The sequence below is a fragment of the Squalius cephalus genome, assembly GCF_949319135.1.
Source record: "Squalius cephalus genome assembly, chromosome: 7".
NCBI classification, from domain to species: domain Eukaryota; kingdom Metazoa; phylum Chordata; class Actinopteri; order Cypriniformes; family Leuciscidae; genus Squalius; species Squalius cephalus.
In genome coordinates this window covers 27,495,507-27,519,542 of record NC_137128.1, presented here as the reverse complement: position 1 = coordinate 27,519,542, position 24,036 = coordinate 27,495,507, and the positions used below count along the sequence as shown (strand labels likewise).

Here is a 24,036-nt window from a genome sequence, read left to right as displayed (position 1 = left end):
TTCCATTTCATGCTACAAGACGTGCTATTTGATCACGTAACAAATAGCGGTTATGTAAGGTATAATGTACAGCGAGCCGGTCATTATCGCAAAACAACCCCTGACAGGGTGATCATGACCCTGACACAAAGCTGAGAGTTCTTGTATTATCCTGGAGTGGTTTATTTTCAGATAATGACAAGCTGAAATGTACATTATCCCACTTATTACATGGCTACTTTTCCAAATAAATAAATAAATGGACATGACATATTGATTTGAGTTTAGATTACTTCATCATATGAGAAGAGGCAGTGGAGTGATACAAGAGACATGAAACATGAGTTTTAGGAGACTTCATGGTTGCCAAAGACAATGGTCAAATAGTTCTGCAGTTTTAATAACATTTGACCACAGAATGCCATAACTGACCAGAGTAAAATAAATAAATGTTGCTAACATTATCATCATACTTTTAAAGTTGCATGTGAAATATGTCTATCAATATAATTGTCACGTCTTGCCATAAATAGCATATTTTAATATTTATTAGCTTAAATTGATTTAAGCCGGGTTCACAATGTACGATTTTGTCTATCTGGGATCGACAGCCAGATTAATGACCATTGAGATCAATTTTACCTCCAAAGAAATTCTGGCAGCGTCAGAAGATTTGACGCACAGTCCTGTCGTGTGACTTCTCCTACAACAAAATCAAAATCAAATAAGAGCGTCGAACCTGATGACGCAATTAGTGAGACAACAACAAACCACCACTTGCTTCACACACATCGGTTTCGTTTTTTTTTTTTTTTTCTCAAGATGATCAAAATCAACGCTAGAGATTGTTTTCGTTTGCTAGACACCATTTCTATCCCGCATGTAAATGCAGATCACGTCACTTGTCACGGATTGATGATGTAAATCTCTGGACGAGTCTTCTTGTTTGCGTCCGTTTTTAACGCGTCTTGACTGCCGTGGAGTCTGACATCAATGACAACTGAGATCCCACAGTGTGACATGGCTTACAGCGTGGATCATGTTCGCACAGTCTGACAAGCAATAGTTGCAAAGGACTATTATAAATAGTACAATGTGCAGTAGGCTTTTAGATAAAAACATCTGCCAAAATGCATAAAGTAAAATGTTAGAATTTTTTGGTTACATTATGGAAGATTTGGTTAGATTATGGAAATTGTGATATTTTACTGTTAGTCTTATAACCTTAGCCATACAAAATATACCCATTACATTATTTTGCACAAAACTGCATTACATTTGATGTCCCCTTTTGAATGGTCACAGTTTTTGTATTTTAAAGCAGCACTGCATCACTCTATCCAGGTTGAGCTCTCTGATCTATGGTTCAATAAGCAAAGAATGTCTACAGAGACCCCGTCTACAGAGAGAAGCTAGTGGGAAATCTACAAAAAAAGCAGCTCTTTTAATCAAAAGCAAGGACAATTATAGCTAAAACTTCTAGTCGTTTTTCCCTGCAGGCATAATGCTGCATTTCTAAACATCAGACCTGGAGATTAAATCTCCTAAATCATTTCCCTGGTTCATCATCATTAGTAGTATTTTCATTTGCTGAGAACAATGGTTAAATAGGGTGGAAGGCCTGAAGGGACGCCGTTGTCATCTTTAGAGTAGAGTATGTCAGCAAGACAACAGTACAAATAAACATCTTCAAATTATTTTATTTTATAGGACTCATTTGTCATGCAAAGATCTCTAAAAGCTCACCATGTAAATTGAGAACACACCTCATGAGAGTAAAGTTCAGTGATATGTTATCAGAGATTTACAAGCTCATCTCTCCCCAGGGAGGTCAAAACAAAATGACAAAACAAACGCTCTAACAATAACTGAAAGTGATTCCAATAAGCAAACTGACATGCATTTTTGCATTCATGTTTGTTTCTCATTCTCCAGAGGAACAAGTATAAACAGGAACACAAAATGGTGACTTTATGTCTCATGAATTATTCATTGTCATTTTCTATTGCTATTTTTCTTTTCAATTTTTAGCATTAGCTTCTGTGTTTCATCGCCTCAACAAAAGCGGAGAGGGAGATTTCAGAGGATTTCATTTATTTGCACTTAATGAATACCCCTGCATGCTGCCGAATTCAAACGGAAAAGGCTCAAAGGATGGATCATTTGTTATATCTGTTGTTTTGTTTTCAGACCGCATTAGCTCACGCTCACTTAACTACAAAGTTTCAGGCGAACTTTATATTGGACTTCTGCAGTCTACCACCGTTTTATCCATCACTCCTGTCTCGAGTCATGCAAACTCCTCTAATAGCCAATCAAATCTTGTTCTGTGTCTATTTCTTTCTGTGTTAGTGAATGAGAGGACTTAAATGAGTGAGAACAGAAGAGTCTCTCGCCTGCTTTCCACACTACAGCTCTGAGAATTGGTGGAGGTCCATGCTCAGCAGGGAACGAGAAGGTGGAAACAAAAAGCGCAGAACGTGTACGTTTTCTCTCAGTGCTGCTCTAACGCACATTACAAGAGGAAGGAGTGAGAGAGGGAGGAATTGTCCAGTGTAATCCTAGCTCCCCATCTCATTCAGCCTCTGACAGACAAGGGGAGAAATAACCATCAGAACTGAACCCTAAAGCCTCTTTCCCCCAGCCCTTTGTGACCTCCTGGATTGTGATGTTGCCAGGGGAAACAAGGCCCACTCAGAGAGGAAAGCAGTCTCTGTTGGGACCTGACCCATCATTCACCAGGAGGGGCCACTCGTTCCAGTTTTGGAGCCTTGAATAAACTCGCCACACAATGCACCAATGGGCAATCAGCGTGCCCTCTGATCCGCTCCACGTGCCTGCTTAGAGGAGGTGTGTTTACTATTGCTGCCCCCTTCTTTGGTGGAAAAACATCTTTAATTCCAAAAATAATATTAAATATTTGTATATTCACAGTTTACTCCAAGGTTAATTAACTTTGGAAAACAAACAGGGGCCACAAAGCAGGTCTTTATCATCAAGAGCCACACTTCTGATTTGTATAGTAATTTTTTATTAACAAAGTATATAGACATGTGTGGTGGTATTTTTGTATATTATAGTTGTGAATATATGTATATGTATGTTTTTTGGACAATGGGTTAGACAATGAAATGGTGTAGGGTGTAGTATGGAGTAGGGCCTCTTTTTTGCGGCCAATACATCATCAATTGGTCTGGAGAATGACAGATACAAGTCCCGCACAGTGGCCAGAGGGATTTTGAGCCAATCCTCTTCCAGGACATTGGCCAGGTCACTATGTGATGCTGGTGGAGGAAAACGTTTTCTGACTTGCTTCTCCAAAATGCCCTAATGTAGCTCAAAAGTGGGAGAAGTTCATTTCACTTTCATGTTTATCAAACCATTCTGTCACAAGTACAGAACGGGTTTTGAGCCTCTTTGAGGCTTCTCGTCAGAGAACAACACGTTTCACATTGTCCACAGCCTAAGATTTGCACTGCTGGAACCAATGAAACCGACATTTGGCATTGCCACGAGTGAACAAAGGTTTGGTTAGCAGCCAGACCATGAATATTGACTCTGTGGAGCTCCCAACAAACAGTTTTGGTGGATACAGGAGAGCCGAGGTGCGGGTCAGACAAGGGGTCGGACAATGAAACTGAAACACAATATAGTGTTGGAGGTTTCACACCTATATATGGGTGGCCTGGTGGTTAATCTTCACTGATTTTACATTCCATCAGTAAGAGCAGGTTTGAAGTTTGAATTAGCAGAGCAATTAGTACTATAGCAATCCATACAACATAATGGGGGACATATCAGAGTTCAAAAGAGGACAAATTGTTGGTGTGCGCCTCGCTGGCTGATCTGTGACCAGGACAGCAAGTCTTTGTGGTGTATCGAGAGCTATGATATCCAGGGTAATGTCGGCATACCACCACGTTGGATGAACCCCATCCAACAGGAGTAAATGTTGACGCAAGAGAAAGGGATAAAAGGGATGTCTGAAAGGGATGTACAAGTACTAACCTGGATTGTTTCCAAAAATTATAAAACCTTGAATTAATGCCTATTGTCTGATTATCCAGGAAATTAAAGAGAGTACAAAATGAATGGCACTTCATCTCTTTTTTAAACTTGATGGATGAAAACTAAGTTTGGCATCAGGGCAAAAACAGATGCACATTATGTAACACTTAACATTCTCAGAACCGGCATACATTATAAAATTGATTAAGTGAGTCATGTTTGAAACTGTTATATAAAAAAAAGCATATTTAAACACACCTGTGACTGCTCATCATTAAATAATATGTGCTCCAAGTTGTAACACTGCTTGGTAACTGTAACCAAAGGGTTTTCAAACATGAAAATGTTTATAAAAAAAGAAAAAATATTTGGCTTTTATATTGTTACTGTACTTAAGCCAAAACAAATTACTAAAAAATATAATCTGGTCTCTTATGCCCACCAAGGCTGCATTTATTTGATTAGAAATATATTAAAACAGTAATATTGTTTTCACATTTTAAAATAACTGTTTTCTATAGTAATACATTTTTTTATTTAATTTATTCATGCATTGTCAAAGCTGAATTTTCAGCCTCATTACTCCAGTCTTCAGTGTCACATGATCCTTCAGAAATTATTCTAATATGATGATTTGATGCTCAAGAAACATATTATTATCAATGTTAAAAACAGTTGTGCTGCTTAACATTTTTGTGGAAAATGTGACTATCTTTGTTTCAGGATTCTTTGATGAACAGAAAGTTCAAAAGAACAGCATTTATTTGAAATATAAATCTTCTGTAACATTATAAATGTCTTTACAGTCACTTTTGATAAATTTAATGCACCCTGAATAAAATAATGAACTGACCCCAAAATAAAAATATAATACAATACAATACATAAACTTGATCTAAAATGTATTTGTTTAACACTTCTCAAAATCAATATCAACCCTGAGCAGATTTACAGTTCATTTTGACAGTCCTACAAAAATACATTCTGTAAAATGGTTTTCTTTTCTCTTATATTTTGTATACAATAGCAGGCCTCGGACCCCCATCTTAAAAACCGACATTTTCTTTGTGTTTACACTGGACACGGGCTGAAAGTGAAAACTAAATCACTCCCATTCTAATCAACAAAGCTGTCTACATTTGAAGCGCTTTTTTTTTTACATTACATGGTTCAGCACAATCTCGGCCACTTGACACATTTCTACCATTTTTTATATTGTCATACCGCCCTGCTGCTTACGAAAACAGTAAGATGGCATGTTTGTGATTGTTGCTGTTGATGTCAAGCAGGCTCCAAAGCAAAGGCTCGAGGGCCACATGTTGAGTAGCGCTGTCTTGCTCCACACAGCATGTTGCTACAAAGCATGACATTTACTGAAACAACCCAGAAACTCAGCATGTACTGTGCTACAATGCTCAAATTGTGGTTAAAATAACTCATCATCATGTCCATGTCAAAAAAGCGATATTGCAAGGCATTTGCCGATTATTAAGGCACAGCCCTTTAATCAATACATTTACTGTTCTATTAATAATACAGAAGTGTCATTGGTCAGCATTTTGCTAGACAGGCCAGAGGAAAGAGGAGATATTTGTCAGTTTTTTGCACAAATCAGCTCCTCTATATTCTGGGTATTTAATCTATATTCCAACGCAGATAGATATCTTTGTTAAGAGAACACACCTGCTTTATATGTATGAAAACTCGGCGAGATTTAATGAAGCTGAAGAGCACTCAATCGTGTTTACTTTATGTGAGGAAAAAGATACAAGAGTCTGTTAAAGCTGGTGTCAGTGATACACTAAGCCGTGATGGACAGATGAGTCCAATCCTATTCAATAAATGGAGGACTGAGAGCGATGAGAAGGCAGAAGGCAGTGTTAAATCGGCCTTTCTCGTCCTCATCACATTTCTCATCCTCCGCTTATTGATATTGATTCGAGAAGCTCATTACAGTGGCTGACTGATGAATGCCATGAATCAGCACAAACACTGTGGTCTGAAATCTTCTCAGATCATTTTGACGAACTCGGTAAACGTGCTGAGAGTGTTGAGAGGATTTAATAAGGTTCAAGACAGACAGTCAAAAGACATCCAAAACACTATATAAACAAATCCTGATTGGTTGAAATGACAGATGTTGTGAGCCCTCTCATGTTTAATCAGTTATAGGCTGAATGCATTGCAAATAGAAAGTGATTGCTTTTTCCTTCATCAAAAAAAGAAGAGAAAAAAAGACCAGTGGAGGAGCAGGAAGAAAACTTATCAAGCTCCATAGTGAAATACACACTCCTTTAAGATCCTCTCCAAGCCTTCTTGACCATACTTGACTCCTGTAATCTGCTGACTAGAGAGCTTTCTTCAATTCAGAAGAGTCGATACTTATTTTCAGAAGAAATGGCAATGGATTGATCTTGTTAAGGTGGTACAAAAAAACCTTTAAATCCTTGAAGACAAGATGGTTAGTCTTGTTAGCTTGAATGTCCAGAGGTCTCATCAATCACTGTCTATCCACAGAAAATGTAGAAAATACAGTTTGTGGGGGACTAGTGGCAGATACAACAAATTAAGAAACCAATTAACAATAGATGTATTTATAACTGCTTAATTAATTGATGTTAAAGGGTAGAAAAATCTTAGCATTTTGTCAAAAAATTTCTATTTTTTTGCTACATTTAAAACTATTTAAATTACGTTTGTCTACTTGTCAATTTAAAAACTGTTTTATTATTGTGACAAATATGTTTTACAGTGTAAAATATACCGCTCAAAAGTTTGGGGTTGGTAAGATTTTTCAATGAAATGCTCACCAGGGCTGCATTTATACAAAAACAGTAACATTAAGCACATTTTAAGATGTAATTTAATTCTGTGATGTGAAAGCTGAATTTTCAGCATCATTGCTCCAGTCCGCAGTGTCACATGCTCCTTCAGAAATCCTTCTAATATGCTGATTTGGTGCTCAAGAAACTTTTATTATTATCTATGTTGGAAATAGTTGCTGCATTTTTTCTTCAATAAATACGAAGTTCAAAAGAAAAGCATTTATTTAAAATAGAAATCTTTTGTAACATTCTAAATGTCACTTTTGATTAATTTAATGCATCCTTGCTGAATAAAACTACGAATTTCTTTCAAAACAATAATTTAAAAAATAAATGTTACTGACTCCAAATTTCTGAACTGTAGTGTAATTTGAAAATGAACTCTTAAACATGAAATTAAAACGAAGGGAATCAATTTAAGTGGCACTCCTAGTCTTCTCCACACTCTCAGACTGCAACATCAAGAAAAACAGGTAGAATCACACAATAAAATCAGTCAGTGAAGGTCAGTAATCAAGATGAATGTTTGAGCTCTGTAAAACTTCAAGATGACTAACAGAACGACCATGTTCTTACAATAACCTCAGTTTATAAGACGTCCCCACGCATACCAAGACCACCAGCAGCACGGCTTGAGAAAACAGTGCCATGTCATATCGCAGCTTCAAATCTGAATTGTGAAATGTGAGCTTGAGCAGTCATGGAAACTATATTCTGTGGCCCAGCGGTCCTCCCACACTCTCTGCCAGACTCTTGAATGTCAACGCTGAGCGAAGAACCTGTGCGTTGTATTGACTCTCAAGCTCTGTTTACCGACAAAAGTTTTTGCAAGTCACCTCTAAGCCTGCATAATAACCCATATCAGAAAAGGGCCTGAAATTGCAGGGGAGAGCATTGTGTGCATGAGAGAGGCTTGTATAATTGTACGGAGCGACATTAAACCGGGGTAGAGTAGAAGTGAAATAGCCCTCTAAGGAGATGAGGTGGTCCAGGATTGGGTCTGGATATAATGCATCGCTATCACTGTGCTGCATCAATGTCCTCTGTGGCAGAGATTAGCACTGAGGAAATCTATCCAACACAAATAGACCATAACGAGACAGTAATTTTGTGGGTTCAAGGGGAAAAAGCACTTTTCTTCAAGCCTCAAGAACTGCAGGGTCTGTTTAGAGGGGTTTCCAGGGAAATGGTCTGGTTATAAAGTCACAAGCTGAAAAAAATGCATTGCATTGTGTGGAACAATCTCATTGGCTATGCCAAGACAGTTTTTTGGGAATACACTAATACACTAATAATTTAAAAGCAATAACAATGTGAGTCGAGTAGTGATGCTAACATGATGATCTTCATGATCTCCTATTCTATGGCGCATGGTAAATCAAGACATGTCAATCTTAGCGATCAAAGCAATCCAGGCGAGCTACACATCTACACACCACAAATACTTGGTATAGTTTGGTCTCTATCTCTAACTGAAATAAATATGCTTATTATATTCTGCAAGTTGAGAATAGGGTTGTAATGGTATGAGATTTTCACGGTATGATGACCGTATCAGAAAATATCACAGTTTCACATTGTATTAAACAATCATTTCTTATTATTACCATCATTTAAAATGACCGGTAAATGAATAAAAAAAGTTTTTTTGGTTGAACAAATGCTTCATTCTAACAAACTTGAAACCATTTGTTTCGTTCATTAAAATTCCAATAATCAAAAACAAGTCTAATCAATTAAATTTAATAATCCATTATGGATTAGATTAACAATTTATTTTTATCATTAATAATTTATTTAAAAAATAATAGAATAAAAATCTTTTTACGAATTACGATAAAACTAATATTTTGATTAATTACATTTTTGATAATTTGATTGATAACATTTGTTTAAAATGTAATCAAATGAAAATTTAACTAATTTTATCTTTTTATTTTTTGGCAAAGTGCTGCACAATTTTACTCAATTTACTCAAATAAAACATGGACAAAACATATATCCCTTAAATGTTTAAATAAATTGTATTATTATTGTTATTATTATTTTGAGAAGTACATTCTATTGCACAATATTTCTGTCATAATTTCTTCAAGTTTTGAGTGTATTTGACAATTGTTAGGTGGCGGCCTGGAACAGTCTTCTTGCGCTTTTCAAAGACCATGTTGCGATTTGATTTATTGCACAGCTCTACTTTCGATTTATTCATCCATCCATCCATCAATTCAAACGTTTTATATAACATCTACGTTATACTGTAAATTACATTTTCATGACTGGATTCTGCGATTCAAAATTAGATATCTATCCTTGAGGACAACTAGCATTTGTTTTTTCTAAATCCAAACATTTCTCATACAGCAAATTTAACTTCTTTTTCGACGGAGTTATACCGTTTCAACCCTGAAGTCTATCTGTTATGTACGATCATTTTACAGATCACATTTTCATGTTAAGTAGTTGTTTTTTTCATACTATGATGAAAATAGAGTACTTCTAATATGTCAGCAAATTTAAAAGCAATTGTTAAGTGATGGTCATATTCCCTATATTCACTGTAAAGCCAAGCTTCTAAGCTTTAAAATGACACCTATTTTGTTGGTTAAGCAAGTGGTTATAACTTAGTAGTTAATCGGTTAATCAATTCATTTATCATTCATTTAAACAACGATCGATTATGAGAATTTATGTAGATTGACATCCCTAGAGTCGAGTCATTGCAGGAGCCATCTGTGTGCATTCAAAGAACAGTTTTGTGTTACAACATTTTCTCATGGTGAACATACAGACTCGATTTTTGAACACTTCCAAATGGTTCCTCAGCATATGCACATTGCACAATGTAGTCTAGGTAAACATTGATTATCTTTACAGCAGTAGTTCTCAATTGGTGTTACTTCAGGATCCAGATGTTAATTTGGACATCAAGTGGAGAACTATCACAGTATCACATACACTACCGTTCAAAAGTCTGGGGTGGTAAGATGTTTTAATGTTTTTGAAAGAAGTCTCTTATGTTCACCAAAGCTGCATTTAATTTATCAAAAATACAGTAATATAGTCTTCTATTTTAATATATTCCTGTGATGGCAAAGCTGAGTCTTACGTTGTAAATAGTTTTGTTGCTCAATATACAGTGCTCCTTTTTTTTAAGTTCAAAAGAACAGCATTATTTAAACTAGAAATCCTTTGTAACACAATTGTAATGTTACTATTTATGCATTCTTGCTAAATACAGTATTCAAATAAAGAAAAAAAAAAAATCGCATTGACCCCAAACATTCAAAATAGTAGTGTAGTTTATCATACAAACGTAAACAAAAATGCCATTATGTTCAAATGCTAATATCATCAACTGCAAATGTCCAAATACATACACACCAAAACTGACAATTTTATAAATGCATAAACAACAGCAGCCACCCTCATAGTTTTTGCCAACCCTAATCCACCCTCATAGTTTTTTCCTCATTAAAATCAAAGATGTTCATCAATGATTATATATCAAGAACAGGGAGACGTTTGTGTGCATTTTGTTTTGCGATTTCACCTAAAAAGAATAGAGTCTCTGCAACGCATCAAGCGATTGATTGATGCGCTCGTCTGTGTAAACTGTGAAGAATACGCACAAGCCAAAACACTGGCAACAAACACTCAGCATGATTTCAAAAACACATTCCAGCGCCAGATCGCCTCCTATTTAAGACAAATTAATGTCGTCTGGATGTGTTATGTATGTCTGTGCAGCAAGATTTTTCAAAAAAGTGGTGGGGACAATATCAACCCTGGCAAAAAGTGGTGGCACCTCCCCCCATCCCACCTTCAAATTATGTATTTATGAATGTTTCAACTGTCTGTACAATGAAAGTCAACGGGGTCTAAAACAACACTGAAACACATTGACTTTCATCATATCAAAAAAGCACAGATCTAAAGTATCTCGTTTTGTTATCCACAGGTCATACAGGGTTGGAAAGACATGAGAATGAATAAATGATTTAATTTTTTAGGTGGACTATCCCTACAAGGTTAAACTGAATATTCTCCTCACCTTTTTAATGCACAACTTTTCGGGTGACCAAACTGGACAGTAAAGGGCAGTCTCCATTTTTGACAACAATAACTTGATGGCTCCTGAAATGTCAACTTGGCATTTCACATTCTTTAAAATTGGGGTTTCTAAACCGTTCGCTGGTTGTAAGGCTCTGATGATTTCTTTTGTCAAAGTATTTGAGTGTTTGATCGCTCTTGGCTCCAGAAAAAACAATCTGCACAATGATGATATGTGGAACAAAGACAATGTGTAAACAAAAGAAAGTGCATACGGAGCGAGAGAAAGGAGGAAAAGGAGTAGATAGAAAGAGTGGAAGAGTAGAAAAGCAGGAGGAGCGTAAAAGTGACTGCCAACCCCTGTTTTTACTTTCTTTGTAACCTTCTTGCATTTCCCCAAAACCCTCCCCTGCAGACTGGCTGTAACACTTGTACCACATGCAGAAATAAGGCAAGCAATGGGGAAATGAATTATTTATATGGGCCTGCCTTTCAGAATTAAAGTGAGCACCATGAGACTCCCTCAACGTGAGCAGAAAGGGACAAGGGAGCTCAGAGCCAACACACTGCGAGCGACAAACATAGGTACACACACATAAACACACATAAAATTGATGCAAAACACAAAGAGGGATACCATTTTGATGACAAACATGATTCCATTGGAGACCGAAAGAAATGACAGGAACTGTTTATTTACAATTCTGTTGACTAGCAGCCGTTGACCTACTCTCTGAACCCAGTAAGGCTAGTTAATCTGTTTCATCTGCACTTAACTACTGCTAATGCAATACACTCAACAAAAACAAGACAATCTGCATCGTTCATTTTAATTGTACAACAGGGATCGCTATCAGCTGGGTGGATGATGCTTTGGCTTAAAGGGATAGTACACCCAAAAATGAAAATCCTCACCTTCATGTCGTTCCACACCCATGAAACCTTTGTTCTTCTTCAGAACACAAATAAAGATATTTTTAATGAAATCAGAGAGCTTTCTGTCCCTCCATTGGGAGCTACGCAACTACCATATTCAAGGTCCAGACCAGAACGGGAAAGACATCATTAAAGTAATCCATGTGACTCCAGTGGTTTAACCTTCATTTTTTGAAGGGACGTGCTTTGTTTGATCCAAAAAAATTTTTTTTTACCACTTTATTTACAAAAATTTTGAAAACCACGATGCATGCATGTTGACCTGTTGACCTGAGAGCTGACATAGTTATATAGTTATATAGACATATAATATTATTTTGTAAATGAAGTGTTAAAAAAAAATTTGTTTGTTTTTTTGCGCAAACAATTACTTTAATGATGTCTTTACTACTTTTCTGGACCTTGAATGTGTGGTAGCTGCGTAGCTGTCAATGGAGGGACAGAAAGCTCTCAGATTTCATCAAAAATATCTTCATTTGTGTTCTGAAGATAAACGAAGGTCTCACGGGTGTGGAACGATATGAGGGTGAGTAATTAATGACAGACTTTTCATTTTTGGGTGAACTAACCACCCTAGGGGCCATATGTCATTTGTCTGCAAAATAAATATAAATAAATAGATAAACATAAATACAACTAAATGGATAAAAATAAATAATTATCCACTAATAAATCCACTATATTGGAGCAAATTTAAAAATGACTATCACGGAAAGGTTTCAAATGCCAGCAATTCTAGAAATATTAAAGTTGTGTTTTGTCATCTCCAAATGCACATACTATTTCCTACAACAAACTTATGCCTACAGCCCCTCATATTAGAAAACAGACTGAGAGAAGTAAGATTTCAGAAAATTAATTAGTTCTCTGGGGGGTGTAGAGACACATGCTTAGTGGAGGGAAACTTAAAAAATAGCTGCAGAGTAAGTTGCCATGTATTGCTAGAAAAATGTTCAAAACAGTCTGGCAAAGGGTGAATAAATTATTACTTGGTCACTGAGTGCATTACAGGAAGCAGCTCTTATGGTCCATTAGAGAACATCACTGCCATTAATCTGAGCAGCCAAAAAAGTCCCATGGGTGAAAATGTGTCTGGCACCTTGTGTGGCATTGGGGCAGAGAGAACCTTCTAGTCCAGTCGCTTTACAGCAAAATGCTGCGCTTCTGACCACAGGCTACAATTGGAGATCTTAACAGTTCCTTGTTGAACTAGTTCCTTAACCCCTAAGACTTATCAAAAATAAATAAAAAAGCAGATTAGAAGGTTAACTATTAATAAACATTGATTCAAACTCAAACTTCAACAGACACATGACTTGCATGTTTGTGTGACACATCCACACTGTTTTGTTTGAAGTGTATCCAATCAAGTAGTAAGCAGCTCTTTCTGATATGATGCATAAAATATTCCTCAGGGCGTTAAAAAATTAGTGATGCCATCCCTCGCTCTCTACGCCATCCACTTCATTGATATTCTTAGCAGTACATTTGGCATTAATACCAAAAAGAGCATGACATAGTAAAGAGATGCAAAAGGGGCCACAAACTGTCCCTTCTCTAATGCCTGAAACCTCAGGGCTTTAGTTTCTCCACCCACACACATGCAAACTTTATAAAGTTTACTTAGCTGTTGTCTTTTTAAATACGTCTCACTAAAAATGTGTAACTCTTGGCATTACATTTTACATTTTTGAGGAGAACTTTTAATCTAAAAAATACGCTGTCACCCATTTGTCAAATACTTTGATCAATACTTTAAAAAAAAAAAAATTTAACTTAATAAATTAAAATGGTAACTACAACTCAGAACTTAATAATAATATTAAATATATTGATTGTTAAAAAACAGATAAAAAAAAAAACAGTAATTCTAAATACATGTAACCCTCAAATTTGAAATATATGGGGCATCTTTGTCATTTTTTTATGAAAATTTTACCCTGTGCTCTATTAAATATCTGGCCCTGTTACAAACCCATATAACTGACTTTCTTCTGTGTTACATAAAATGTGAATTTTTCCATATAATGAAAGTTAATGGTAAAAAAAAAAAAAAAAAAAACACTACAAAGTAGAGCTGCACGATTAATCCCATTAAAAATTTGTGATCTCGATTCCAACACCAACACAATCTTATTCCTAAACGACAATGATTCATCTATCTATTACATTTTTACATATTAAGTACAATGACAGCGAACATTCAACGCTGCCGCTGACCCGGAGAGAGCAGTTGTCATGTTTTACACAGTAACAGGCTCATGGTTTGTCTTTAAGTATATTAAGACATATAAATAACATTAAAAACTTGATTTTCACCAAGCTTAACAGTAGTAAAACAGAAACACTTTTTGTAGGTACAAAAAAGAATCTGTCAATGACCAGTGGTTTCATATGTTTATTGATGGCTCTACAATTGCTCTTTCAACGCTGGTTAAGAGCTTGGGTGTCTTTCGAAGCACATATTAACAAGATTACTCGGATGGATTATTATCACATACTTAACATTAATCGCCTCCGCCCGGCCCTTTCAACGTGGAGCACTGCCATTATGATTCATACTCTTGACACTTCATGTTTTGACTATTGCAATGCTCTATTTTATGGTCTTCCCCTTAAAATTGTACACAAGTTACAGTTAGTGCAGAACTCAGAGCTGTACAAATAATTACTGGAACTCCTACGATGGAACAAATATGCTGGCTCCCTGTTAAACAGCATATTGGATTTAAAATTGTGCTTCTTGTTTACAAGGCACTGCATAACCTGGCTCCTTTATACTTATCTGACCTACTTTCAACATGCTCACTCTCGAACTCTTAGATCATCGTCTACATTCTCCTTAGTTCTTCCCTCGCATTTGTTTGGCTTCTATGAGATCTTGAGCTTTTAGCTGTATGCTGCTCCTCATCTGTGGAATTTACTTCCACAGGACATTCACAATAGTGACTCTCTCCCTACTCTTAAATCTCATTTGAAAACGCATCTCTAAAAAGGCATATCTCCTATTGGTTGCAAATGTAAAGGTTGTTTTGTTGCTTTTTTATTTGTTGCTTGTAAATTGTTTTACGTGTTTTATCTGCATGCAAGGTGTCCTTGAGTGTCACGTAAGGCGCCCATAAATAACATTTATTATTATTATGATGTAAAGGTATGAAACAGCTTCACAAACTTCTTTTCAGCCACTCGGTATCATTATTTCTGTGGTACAATAATTCAAGTTACCACAGAAGTACAGGGATAAAAGTTTATATTTCAGATATAAACACTGATGTCTACTTTTTTTGATACTTTTATGATGCTTTTTTGCAACTTTGCTCAAAAGTGTATAAAGGTGCTAATCAATAAGATGATCTGGGGTTAGCCAAGGTCTGAAACACAAATGTTAAATGATATCTTATCTCACACTAGTGTAATGTCCTAATCATTTGTGAGACCAAGCCTCAGGGAGGGATTTTATCCCACATCCTGAAATCTATGCCTAAGGACTGCAAACAGGTTTAGTATCTGGCTTTTATCTGCCTTTAAACGCACAGACCGAAGCAGAGCCGTGTGTAATGCATTTAGGAATTATGCTACAACCCATTTTAATCCTCAGTTAGAAAGCACTGATAAATAACCACACATAACAGAAATAAAGCAAGTAAAATGGCTTTGGAGAATAATGGCAGAGTTAAACATGCAGTACCTACTGCTCGTGTGTAATAGCTGCCGCTGGCAAAAAGTCATGGGGGATTTGGAGACTGTTGCCAAGAAAAGAGGTTCAATCAATAACCAATCTGTTGAAGTTATATTCTGTGACAACATTCTTAATTAAGAGCCACTGTGGGCATGTCTGCGAGGGGCTGAGAAACACAGACAGCGATGGGCTTGATATAGGACAACCACTTTCCGGTGCTGAGCACAATGGAAAGTTATAGCTTGGTTTAAGGCAACAGAAATGAGAACTTCACGCTACCTAACTCACAGTGGATCATCTATGTCAGGAAACTCTAAATCACAAATGTTCTTGGATGAAAAAAGCATTATAACCTTGTTTTTTTGTTCTTTAATACATGTAAAGTAACACACTGGCTGGATGGAAGAACACATCCCGTGTGCTGTGCAGAATTGCCTGAGGACATCTAGCGAAATATATAGACTCTTCATTATATGATGCAGATAGCGCAAAGTGCCGTTAAGATGTCATTAATCAGCGAGGTCTGATGAGCTGCAAACACTCAGTCCCCGATTTAGTGATTGGATCCCTTATCATGAATTCCGCTCTTCACCTAAAACGAGTGAAGGACATTATCACAATTTATTGAGAGCACTTAATTAGCTGGGAATGCAAGAGACAGATACTGTTCAGCTTTAAGCTAAAATGCTCATTATGTCGTATATCTAAAGTTTTTATTTTACTGTTTTTGAAGTGAGTCTCTTATGCTTACCAAGGCTGCATTTTTTTGAAAAATATATTTTCATGACGTGGTTAAAAAATATCACCTTTTGAAAAATTCACCTTTGTGGACTATGCAAAAAAAGAAAGTGATACAAATTTGGTAAACAGTTGAGAAAGAAAATGCATTTGTAACAGTATATTGGATTCATTTTAAAATGAAAATCACCCCATGATTAAAGGCCCGTTCACACCAAGGACGATAACTATAAAGATAACGATAAAGATATAATTCTAAAAATCGTTCTCCATATTAAAGAATAACAGAGTTCACACCACAACTATAACGATAAAGATATGAGGAACGATATCGTTGGGATCACTTTCAGAACGATTTTTTTCCAGCTGTCGAACGATAAAACACTGACAGCCAATCAGAATCCATTCTAATTTAAAGGTCTCGCGCATTTAAAATGGATCTGGATCATCCGGGCGCACGCGTGCTTAGAATAAAAAGACCGTTATCGGTCGTTGGTGTGGACGCATATATAGTTATCTTTATCGTTATCTTTATAGTTATCGTGCTTGGTGTGAACGGGCCTTTACTTACCCTCAAGCCATCCTAGGTGCACATGACTTTCTTCTTCCATACGAATACAGAGAGAGTTATATTAATAAACACCCTGACGCTTCCGAGCTTTATAATGGCAGTGGATTGCAACCATCAGTTTGAAGCTCCACATGGCTCCGAGGGGTTAATAAAGGCCTTCTGAAGCAAAGTGTTGAGTTTGTGAAAAATATTCATATTTAACACGTTACAAAGTAAAATTATAGCTTCCGGCCAAACGGCTAAACGCCTAAAGCTCAACTTATGACGTCAGAAGTAGCGTAGTGCATCATGACGTATTGAAATATCAGCAGTACGTCGCATTACTCGCGTAAGTGCCGCTTTAGACTTTAGTCGAATCCGTATGTTTGTTTGGCCGGAAGCTAGTTATTTTACTTTATAAAGTTTTAATATGGATATTTTTCTTACACAAACTCCTCGCTTTGCTTCAGAAGGCCTTTATTAACCCCCCGGAGCAGTGTGGAGTTCTTTTATAATGGATGGATGCACTTTTTTGAGCTTCAAACTGATGGTTGCAATCCACAGCCATTATCAAGCTCGGAAGCATCAGGGTGTTTATTAATATAACTCTGATCGTATTTGTCTGAAAGAAGAAAGTCATATATACCTAGGATGGCTTGAGGGTAAATCATGGGGTAGGCTAATTTTCATTTTAAAGTGAACTACTCCTTTAAAGTGACAGCAGCCTAATAATCCTGCTGCCATCTGTGTAATTAATGTTAATCAAACAACAAAAGACAGAGAAATTTACTCGCTGATCTTGACTGAATAACTTTTGTAACTATATTTGTAATGTATATTTTATTTATAACGTTCAGTGTTATTTTACACAGACCTACCTGAAAATCTTAAAAAAACTTATTTGTATCTTTGTTCAGTTGTTTGTGCTAATGCTAATTTAGTTGTTCTTATTTAATTACTGAGTGTTTACTTGTCTTTAATAATGCTTGAAATTTATATTAGTCAGGCTAATTGTTTTTGCTATAGGTATTTTAAAACCATAAGTTCCTTGTGTAAGTGTTCTTTAGCCTGTTGACTTTTGTTCATGATATTCAGCTGTTTTGCAAAAAGAATGATAACTAAGGTTTTTTCCCTTATTGAAATCGAAACTAGGAATCTATAAGCTGAATCGGAATCGCTAAAATTCAAACGATACCCAACCCTGATATGTATCAGTGATACATAAAAGACGAGAGAATTTCCATTTTTAGGTGAACTATACAATTTGTCATTGCTATGAAAGAGTATTCATTTTATATATTTTTTTCATTTTATATTTTTCCATTCATTTCATATTTCTACATTAACAATTCAATACTTGAAATCCATTACATTTCATAATATTATTATTATTATACCTGCTGTTGCAAATTCCTATGTAAATGCATTTATACATCCTTTTGTGCAACATTAGACTGTGTAAATGCACCTTTTTGGCTTTTGTGCTCTGAGGTGTAAAAGCTGCAGAGAAGTGATAATTAACAAAAATAAATCACAAAAGAAGAAATCTCATTCCATCAGCACAGGAATCCTACAATCTGATTTTCACATTTCACATACAGTTGGTTTATTCAATGACTGCTGAACAAGCATGTGTCAGGTCTGAAACTGCACACCCTAAAACAATGCCGAGCTTCTGTTCCACAGCGCCGCAAGAGCTCCGACAGCTTGAAAAATTCCTTGAGTTGTATTCCCAAGACAGACACAGCATACTGTGCAAGCATTGAAAGCAAGATATACAGCAAAAGCAACATCCACAACCATTGCTATGTATTTAAAGAGAAAGATTTATGAAAGTTCACTGGAAAAAGGACAGTCTTTTTCCCCCCAGATTGCTTGTGGAAAGTGGAAAAACACGCATTAATGTAGTGGTTTGCCACAGGTCTTACTGTAGCCCCAGGGTTAAAGCTGCACCTTGTGCTATTTTTAAACGTTTAAGAGCATTTAAAAAGTGTAAAAAGAGCACTTTTATGTAATGGTATGATTTAGACCAGCATGTCTATCTCAAAGAACATGTTTTATTCTGTTTTTCTTAGATAAACATACACAGTTGCTCTAAATACTGAAATGTTTAAGCCTTGGGAAAACCATGAACCTACATTAATACACATCAGATACTGAGATGTAATTAGGGTGTAATAGGGCTTGAAAACCTAAGCACTAAAACACTTTTGCCATGCGAAGTTGAAAATGTTGAAAATTTGGATGAAAATACAGAACAATCAGGGCTAAAACTAAAAACAGAACGGTGCACTTTGACGTGCTAGCGGCACTACAACCAAATGATAAAACCAAAGGGGATGAATCTTTAACCAGTGAACCTACATATTTCAAGACATATTCCCATATGACAATGAGTCACTGGTGAAGCACCTGGAGAGTGCAGTAAAATCAGAAAGAGATGTTCAAACAGAGAGGGAAAGAATAAAACTTAACTAACAACCATTCCCGTTTCCTGACAGGATAGTGCTGTGTTTTGAAAACATAATTCATATGGTGAAAGATTTCAGCACTGTGGCCTTATTTTGGGATCATCTCTGCAGAGACAGCTGGGTGAAAACATCTTGAAAATACATTTTTAGCCACAAAGGTTGTAAACTTGATATAGACAGGAATGACAAATCAGAACATGAGCATCAAACCTCTATACTGTGCGAACGGCTACTTGAGCGTCTACCTGCTTTGTCTGACAAGAGGAAATTTAATACGCTTCTGAGTATCCGAGTGCTATCTCAGCGCAAGGCAAAAGAGCATGAAGAGATAAATAAGTTTCATTTAAAAAATTGAATTCCACCTAAAAACAACAAAGCAAATGTGAATGATTAGACCAACTGAAGGGTACCATATAAATCTGAGCCGGAGTGCTTGAGATTCTCCCCGTTGTAAAGACAGCTCAAAGATGGGTATTTCAAAGCTGTTACATCATCATCAACACAGCTGTGGATCGTCAAAATCATTAGACATGGTTGTGCAACTCCATCTAATAGCAAACAATCAGACGAGAGGAGAGGTTATGTTTAATTAAATTCAATCACGAATAACAATAAGCCGATATAATGACTTGCAAACTGGACTCTTCTACGCATTGTATGTTGCACAGGCAATTTACGTTAAGATATTCATAGCCTTTCTCAGAGCCAGGCCTATTCGTGGCTTCCATCAAGACCTTTTCACATATTCATTGTTTCCATAATGGTAACAATTTAGAGATGAACCTGCATGCAAATAACACTCAGTTGCTTTGCCAGGACTTCCAACAGAAAGCACTACTGCAGGCCCAAAAGGCAGCCGCAGAGTGTCTCAGAAAAAAAGCAGTGTGAGCTGTCAAGGGAATAATGACAGCAGCCATCTATGAATCACTGTGAGCACTGGATTCCTCAGCTCCACTTGTGTTTTTTTTTCTTCTTCTTCTTTCCTTTGCGAAGGCAGAGACAACATCCAGCACTGAGCTGTCCCCAGCCAACCGCAGCACAACTTGAGCGAGGGGCTATGAGCCGGGACTTCTGTTAAGAACCTCAAAGCTTTCAAGAAGAGAGGGCCTTTTGAAGGATAAACCACAGGATTAGATTAGTCCATCCTCTTGGGTTACAGAGCTGGGCATCTTCTCTTTTTTTCATCTGGACCCCCAAGAGGACAAGCATATTGGCATTGAGGTGATGTCCATCCTCTTTTCAGTGTGGGCTTCAATAGAAAGCCCCTGACAGGGAGCTTAAGAGAGAGAAAATATGATTCATGGCAAGCTTTTAATGCTCAAGGTGAATTGCCCTGCAAAAGGCTCACCTCGATTGTGACTACAATACTGCAAGGGGACTAGAAGGGAGGTCAGGATGGGCTGAAAAGTAAAGCTGACCCCTAAGATTTCTTTTTTTGGATTGGTTCTCGTACAATCCCTTGGTGGGGCGCAAACGCGTCTCTTTTTGATAGAGTAGCTGGAAAATAATAGAAATACATGTTCTTTGTGAGCGCCAACAGGGTTACTGGCCACTCACATCTAAGAAATGTGTTTTTCTTCCAGTTCTGAAAACTATTCCAGCATTATAAAAGCCTTTAATGGCAGCCGTGAATAACCTTTCACATCCATGGAACCTTTCCATTCCACACAATGATCTTTAAAGTGAAAAAGTTTTTAATCCTTCACACTAGTGGAAAAAAATTAGTTATTTTAAGAACTGTTCAGTAAAAGGTTTTTGAGGAACCAAACATGGTTCTTCTATGGCATGTTGCGAAAAAAACAACAACCTTTTGGAACCTTTATTTTTAAGAGCGTAATGTAAGCAAAGCTTACCGATTCAAGCTAAATCATAAACAGGGGAAATGGATTTTAGACTCTAACGCTCCACATTTATCGTCTACGCAGAGAAAAAAGGTAAAGTATCCTGCTAAATAAGGATCAATGAAGATTAAACGCATCAGGGTAGCTTTTTCAATGCAAAAAAATTCAAATCCAGCCCTACATTTCATTGAGGTGGAAGAGCATGCTCCCAGCTCGAGAAGAAATCTTCCTCTGAGCCTCTTTAATATTTTAAACCTCGGCAGACTACTGATGTACTGCAAGACAGCCACTCTTAACTTTGTTAATTCAGCCGTGAGAGCACCTTCGCCGTGTTTATTTATCTAGCCAAGCTCTACCTGAGGAGCTGCATGTCAAAAGCCATTAGGCTGACATCCCCTGAGCAAACCGTCCAAGCCAGCAAGAGAACCCTGCTCACAGTTACCCTTGAAATAAGGAGGAATGAGCAATGTCAAGGAACTTCACATGGAACTTACGATTTCAAAACCTGTCAACCCGTGAAAGCATCTGGGGTTGCTGCACTCTTGATTGACTAAAATAGCCTACATCATGATAATAATGTGCAATTTTTTTTTTGATTCAGCTCATGCAAAATCTTTTGTGAAATACCATGATATTCTGTATATTTGGCATCTCCACATCATATACATTTAACAAGTTTTGCTATTCTGTTAATGATACAGTGCCTCTGACAGCATCAGCAGTGGTGAACAAATCCTGGCAATTATATGAACACTGAGTACATTTCTAAGAGGATTAGAAGTGTTAAACTCATAATATTTTGTGGATGATGCATATTCTACAGTCCACACAACTTGACTTGTAATTCATAAAATGAATAGGCCTACTTTTCAAACACAAGAAAAGCTCATCTCCATCATCTGTGCCTTATAGCAGTAATGATTTATGGCCCAGGGTTTGAACAAAGTATGGCAAACCATTTAACATGTATTCCTTAAAACTAAGTTGTACCTATTTTAATGACAATAATTAATTCATTTGTGACTCGAAGAACCTAATCAATTAGTTGCTAGTGCTTAATAATTAGATCCTAGTGGTCATTTGCTACTAGTCACTATCCTAATAGCCTACTAATAAATTGCAAGGTTTGCCATTGGATAGAATAAAATCAACTGTTCAAAGTTAACTAGTGAGTATTCCAATTATTGCTGGCCCTTCAGTTTTACGAATATAGTTCTTAAGGTAGCCTACTAGTTCGCTTATTCTCCTGACACTGATTATTTAAATAACCTACTTATCTTGTAGCAGTAAGTCATTACATTTGACAAATCAATATGCAAATTATAGCTGGTAAGAAAATGTCACTAGTAACAATTCAGGATAGATATTGTGTCGAATGTTTCAATGTTTTACTCTACTAGTAAAAGTAAAATCGGTATCAGTAGCCTAACAACTGGAATAATCGGAAAGGACTATGAAACATATTTGAATTAAATGGTAAATAATTCATCAAATTAGTCAATACTACACGTAATGTAAAGGAAATTGTACGCTAACATGATATAGGACTAAATATTAAGCTAGCTTGCCATAGCAAAGCCTACACTCACCTGGAGTTTGAACTGTTCCAGTAGACCGCATGTCTGTCTGAGATGATCCTGTCGTCCGACCATACGGAGACCCAACACACTACCGTAAAAACCACCAGTGGCAACTCCATTTGAGTTGTTATAGTCTTCACCTCCAAACGAAGATTCTCGATCGCTTATTTCACAGACAAGTTTTCAAATACCCTCTTGCTTGAGTGAATGTATAGCCTACACGCAGTTTTGAACATCATAACTAGGCTTGTAGGCTAATCCAGAGCGATTTTCATTCCTTCAGAACGAGCAGCATCACTTTCTGTAGCTTACTTCTTAATCGGCACACAGTTGATGTTTTTTTAGGGGAAAATCCATTACAATTGGTTCTTTTGCTGCAAGGGGGCTCCAATGTGGTCCACGGTCATTTCCTATCGCTCTGTCAGAAATCCGTCCATCATCTGAACGCGGGACAGTGTAATGCGCGTCTCGAGCCTCCTACAGTGATGCTCCCCGTTTGCAGCGCTGCAACTTCCAGATACCTCTACCCCATGTGGTCTGCTCGAGAAGCACACAAGAAACACATCCTCGTCTGTAACGCACGCCTTTCTGCTTAGCGTTTCATCTTATTCGCACAAGTTATCTGTTGGTTGTTGGCGGAATCGTGTTGTTTCTAGCTCACTCCAGTTGAAAAGCAGAGATACTACGCACATCTCAAGCCGTTTGCACGAGTCCTTTCTGTCCTGGAGGAACAAAGGCAATTTTGCCCCATTCTGGCTTAAACATCTCCGCCTGTGCTCACACTTTGGATTAGCTTTTCGGATCTGGTAGTATACATTTAGCTTAGATCAACTAAATCGCGCAAGCTTTCTAATGCATCTGACTCGCGCACTTCTTCATAATTCATCGGTTCATCATCCTGAATCTGATTCGTGTGCGACAGTTCTCATCAGCGGTGTACCTTCAGGAGGGGGCGGGGCCTGGACGAGCTCTCTTCAAACTCACCTCTGCCGTTTACTGTCATCTCAAGATTGCTCATATGCGTCTTTGAGTCGTTTTCTTAAGTATTTTAGGGTCATTTTTCTTCAAATAGTCTCTTTACAGTAATAGTCATCCATGGCCCAAAACAATATTTAGATTTTGGTATAAAGTTGCTTGATTTAAAACTTATAAACAAAACTTAGATTGATAGACTATTGTTAACTGTAGGTTCTTCTTCTTCAAAAAAAACCCTGTTTATGTTGTACTTTTTCCTTTTTATCTCGTTTCAGTACCCTTGAAAGTTTGCTGTGAGAACTATAGCTGTGGCCTATTTAATGCCTCAAAAGATTCAATGAACTACGTTTCCCTTGCTTATACCTAATTTACTGAAATTTCAAGCAGAAAATGGCATGCAAACC

At 37.0% G+C, this 24,036-nt stretch overlaps 1 protein-coding gene across 2 annotated transcripts in view; it reads right to left on the bottom strand.

Moving 5' to 3' along the window:
* efna2a (ephrin-A2a) overlaps positions 1-23,595 on the bottom strand; it is a 59,459-nt gene extending 35,864 nt beyond the window's left edge. The window contains exon 1 of one of the 2 annotated variants that reach the window (XM_079875990.1): positions 22,667-23,595. In XM_079875990.1, coding sequence (XP_079732116.1) covers positions 22,667-22,776 — 110 coding nt within the window. In that variant the 5' untranslated portion in view covers positions 22,777-23,595. The remainder of the gene's footprint in view (positions 1-22,666) is intronic. The other variant, XM_079875991.1, reaches the window with a different exon arrangement.
* Between the last annotated feature and the right edge of the window lie 441 nt (positions 23,596-24,036).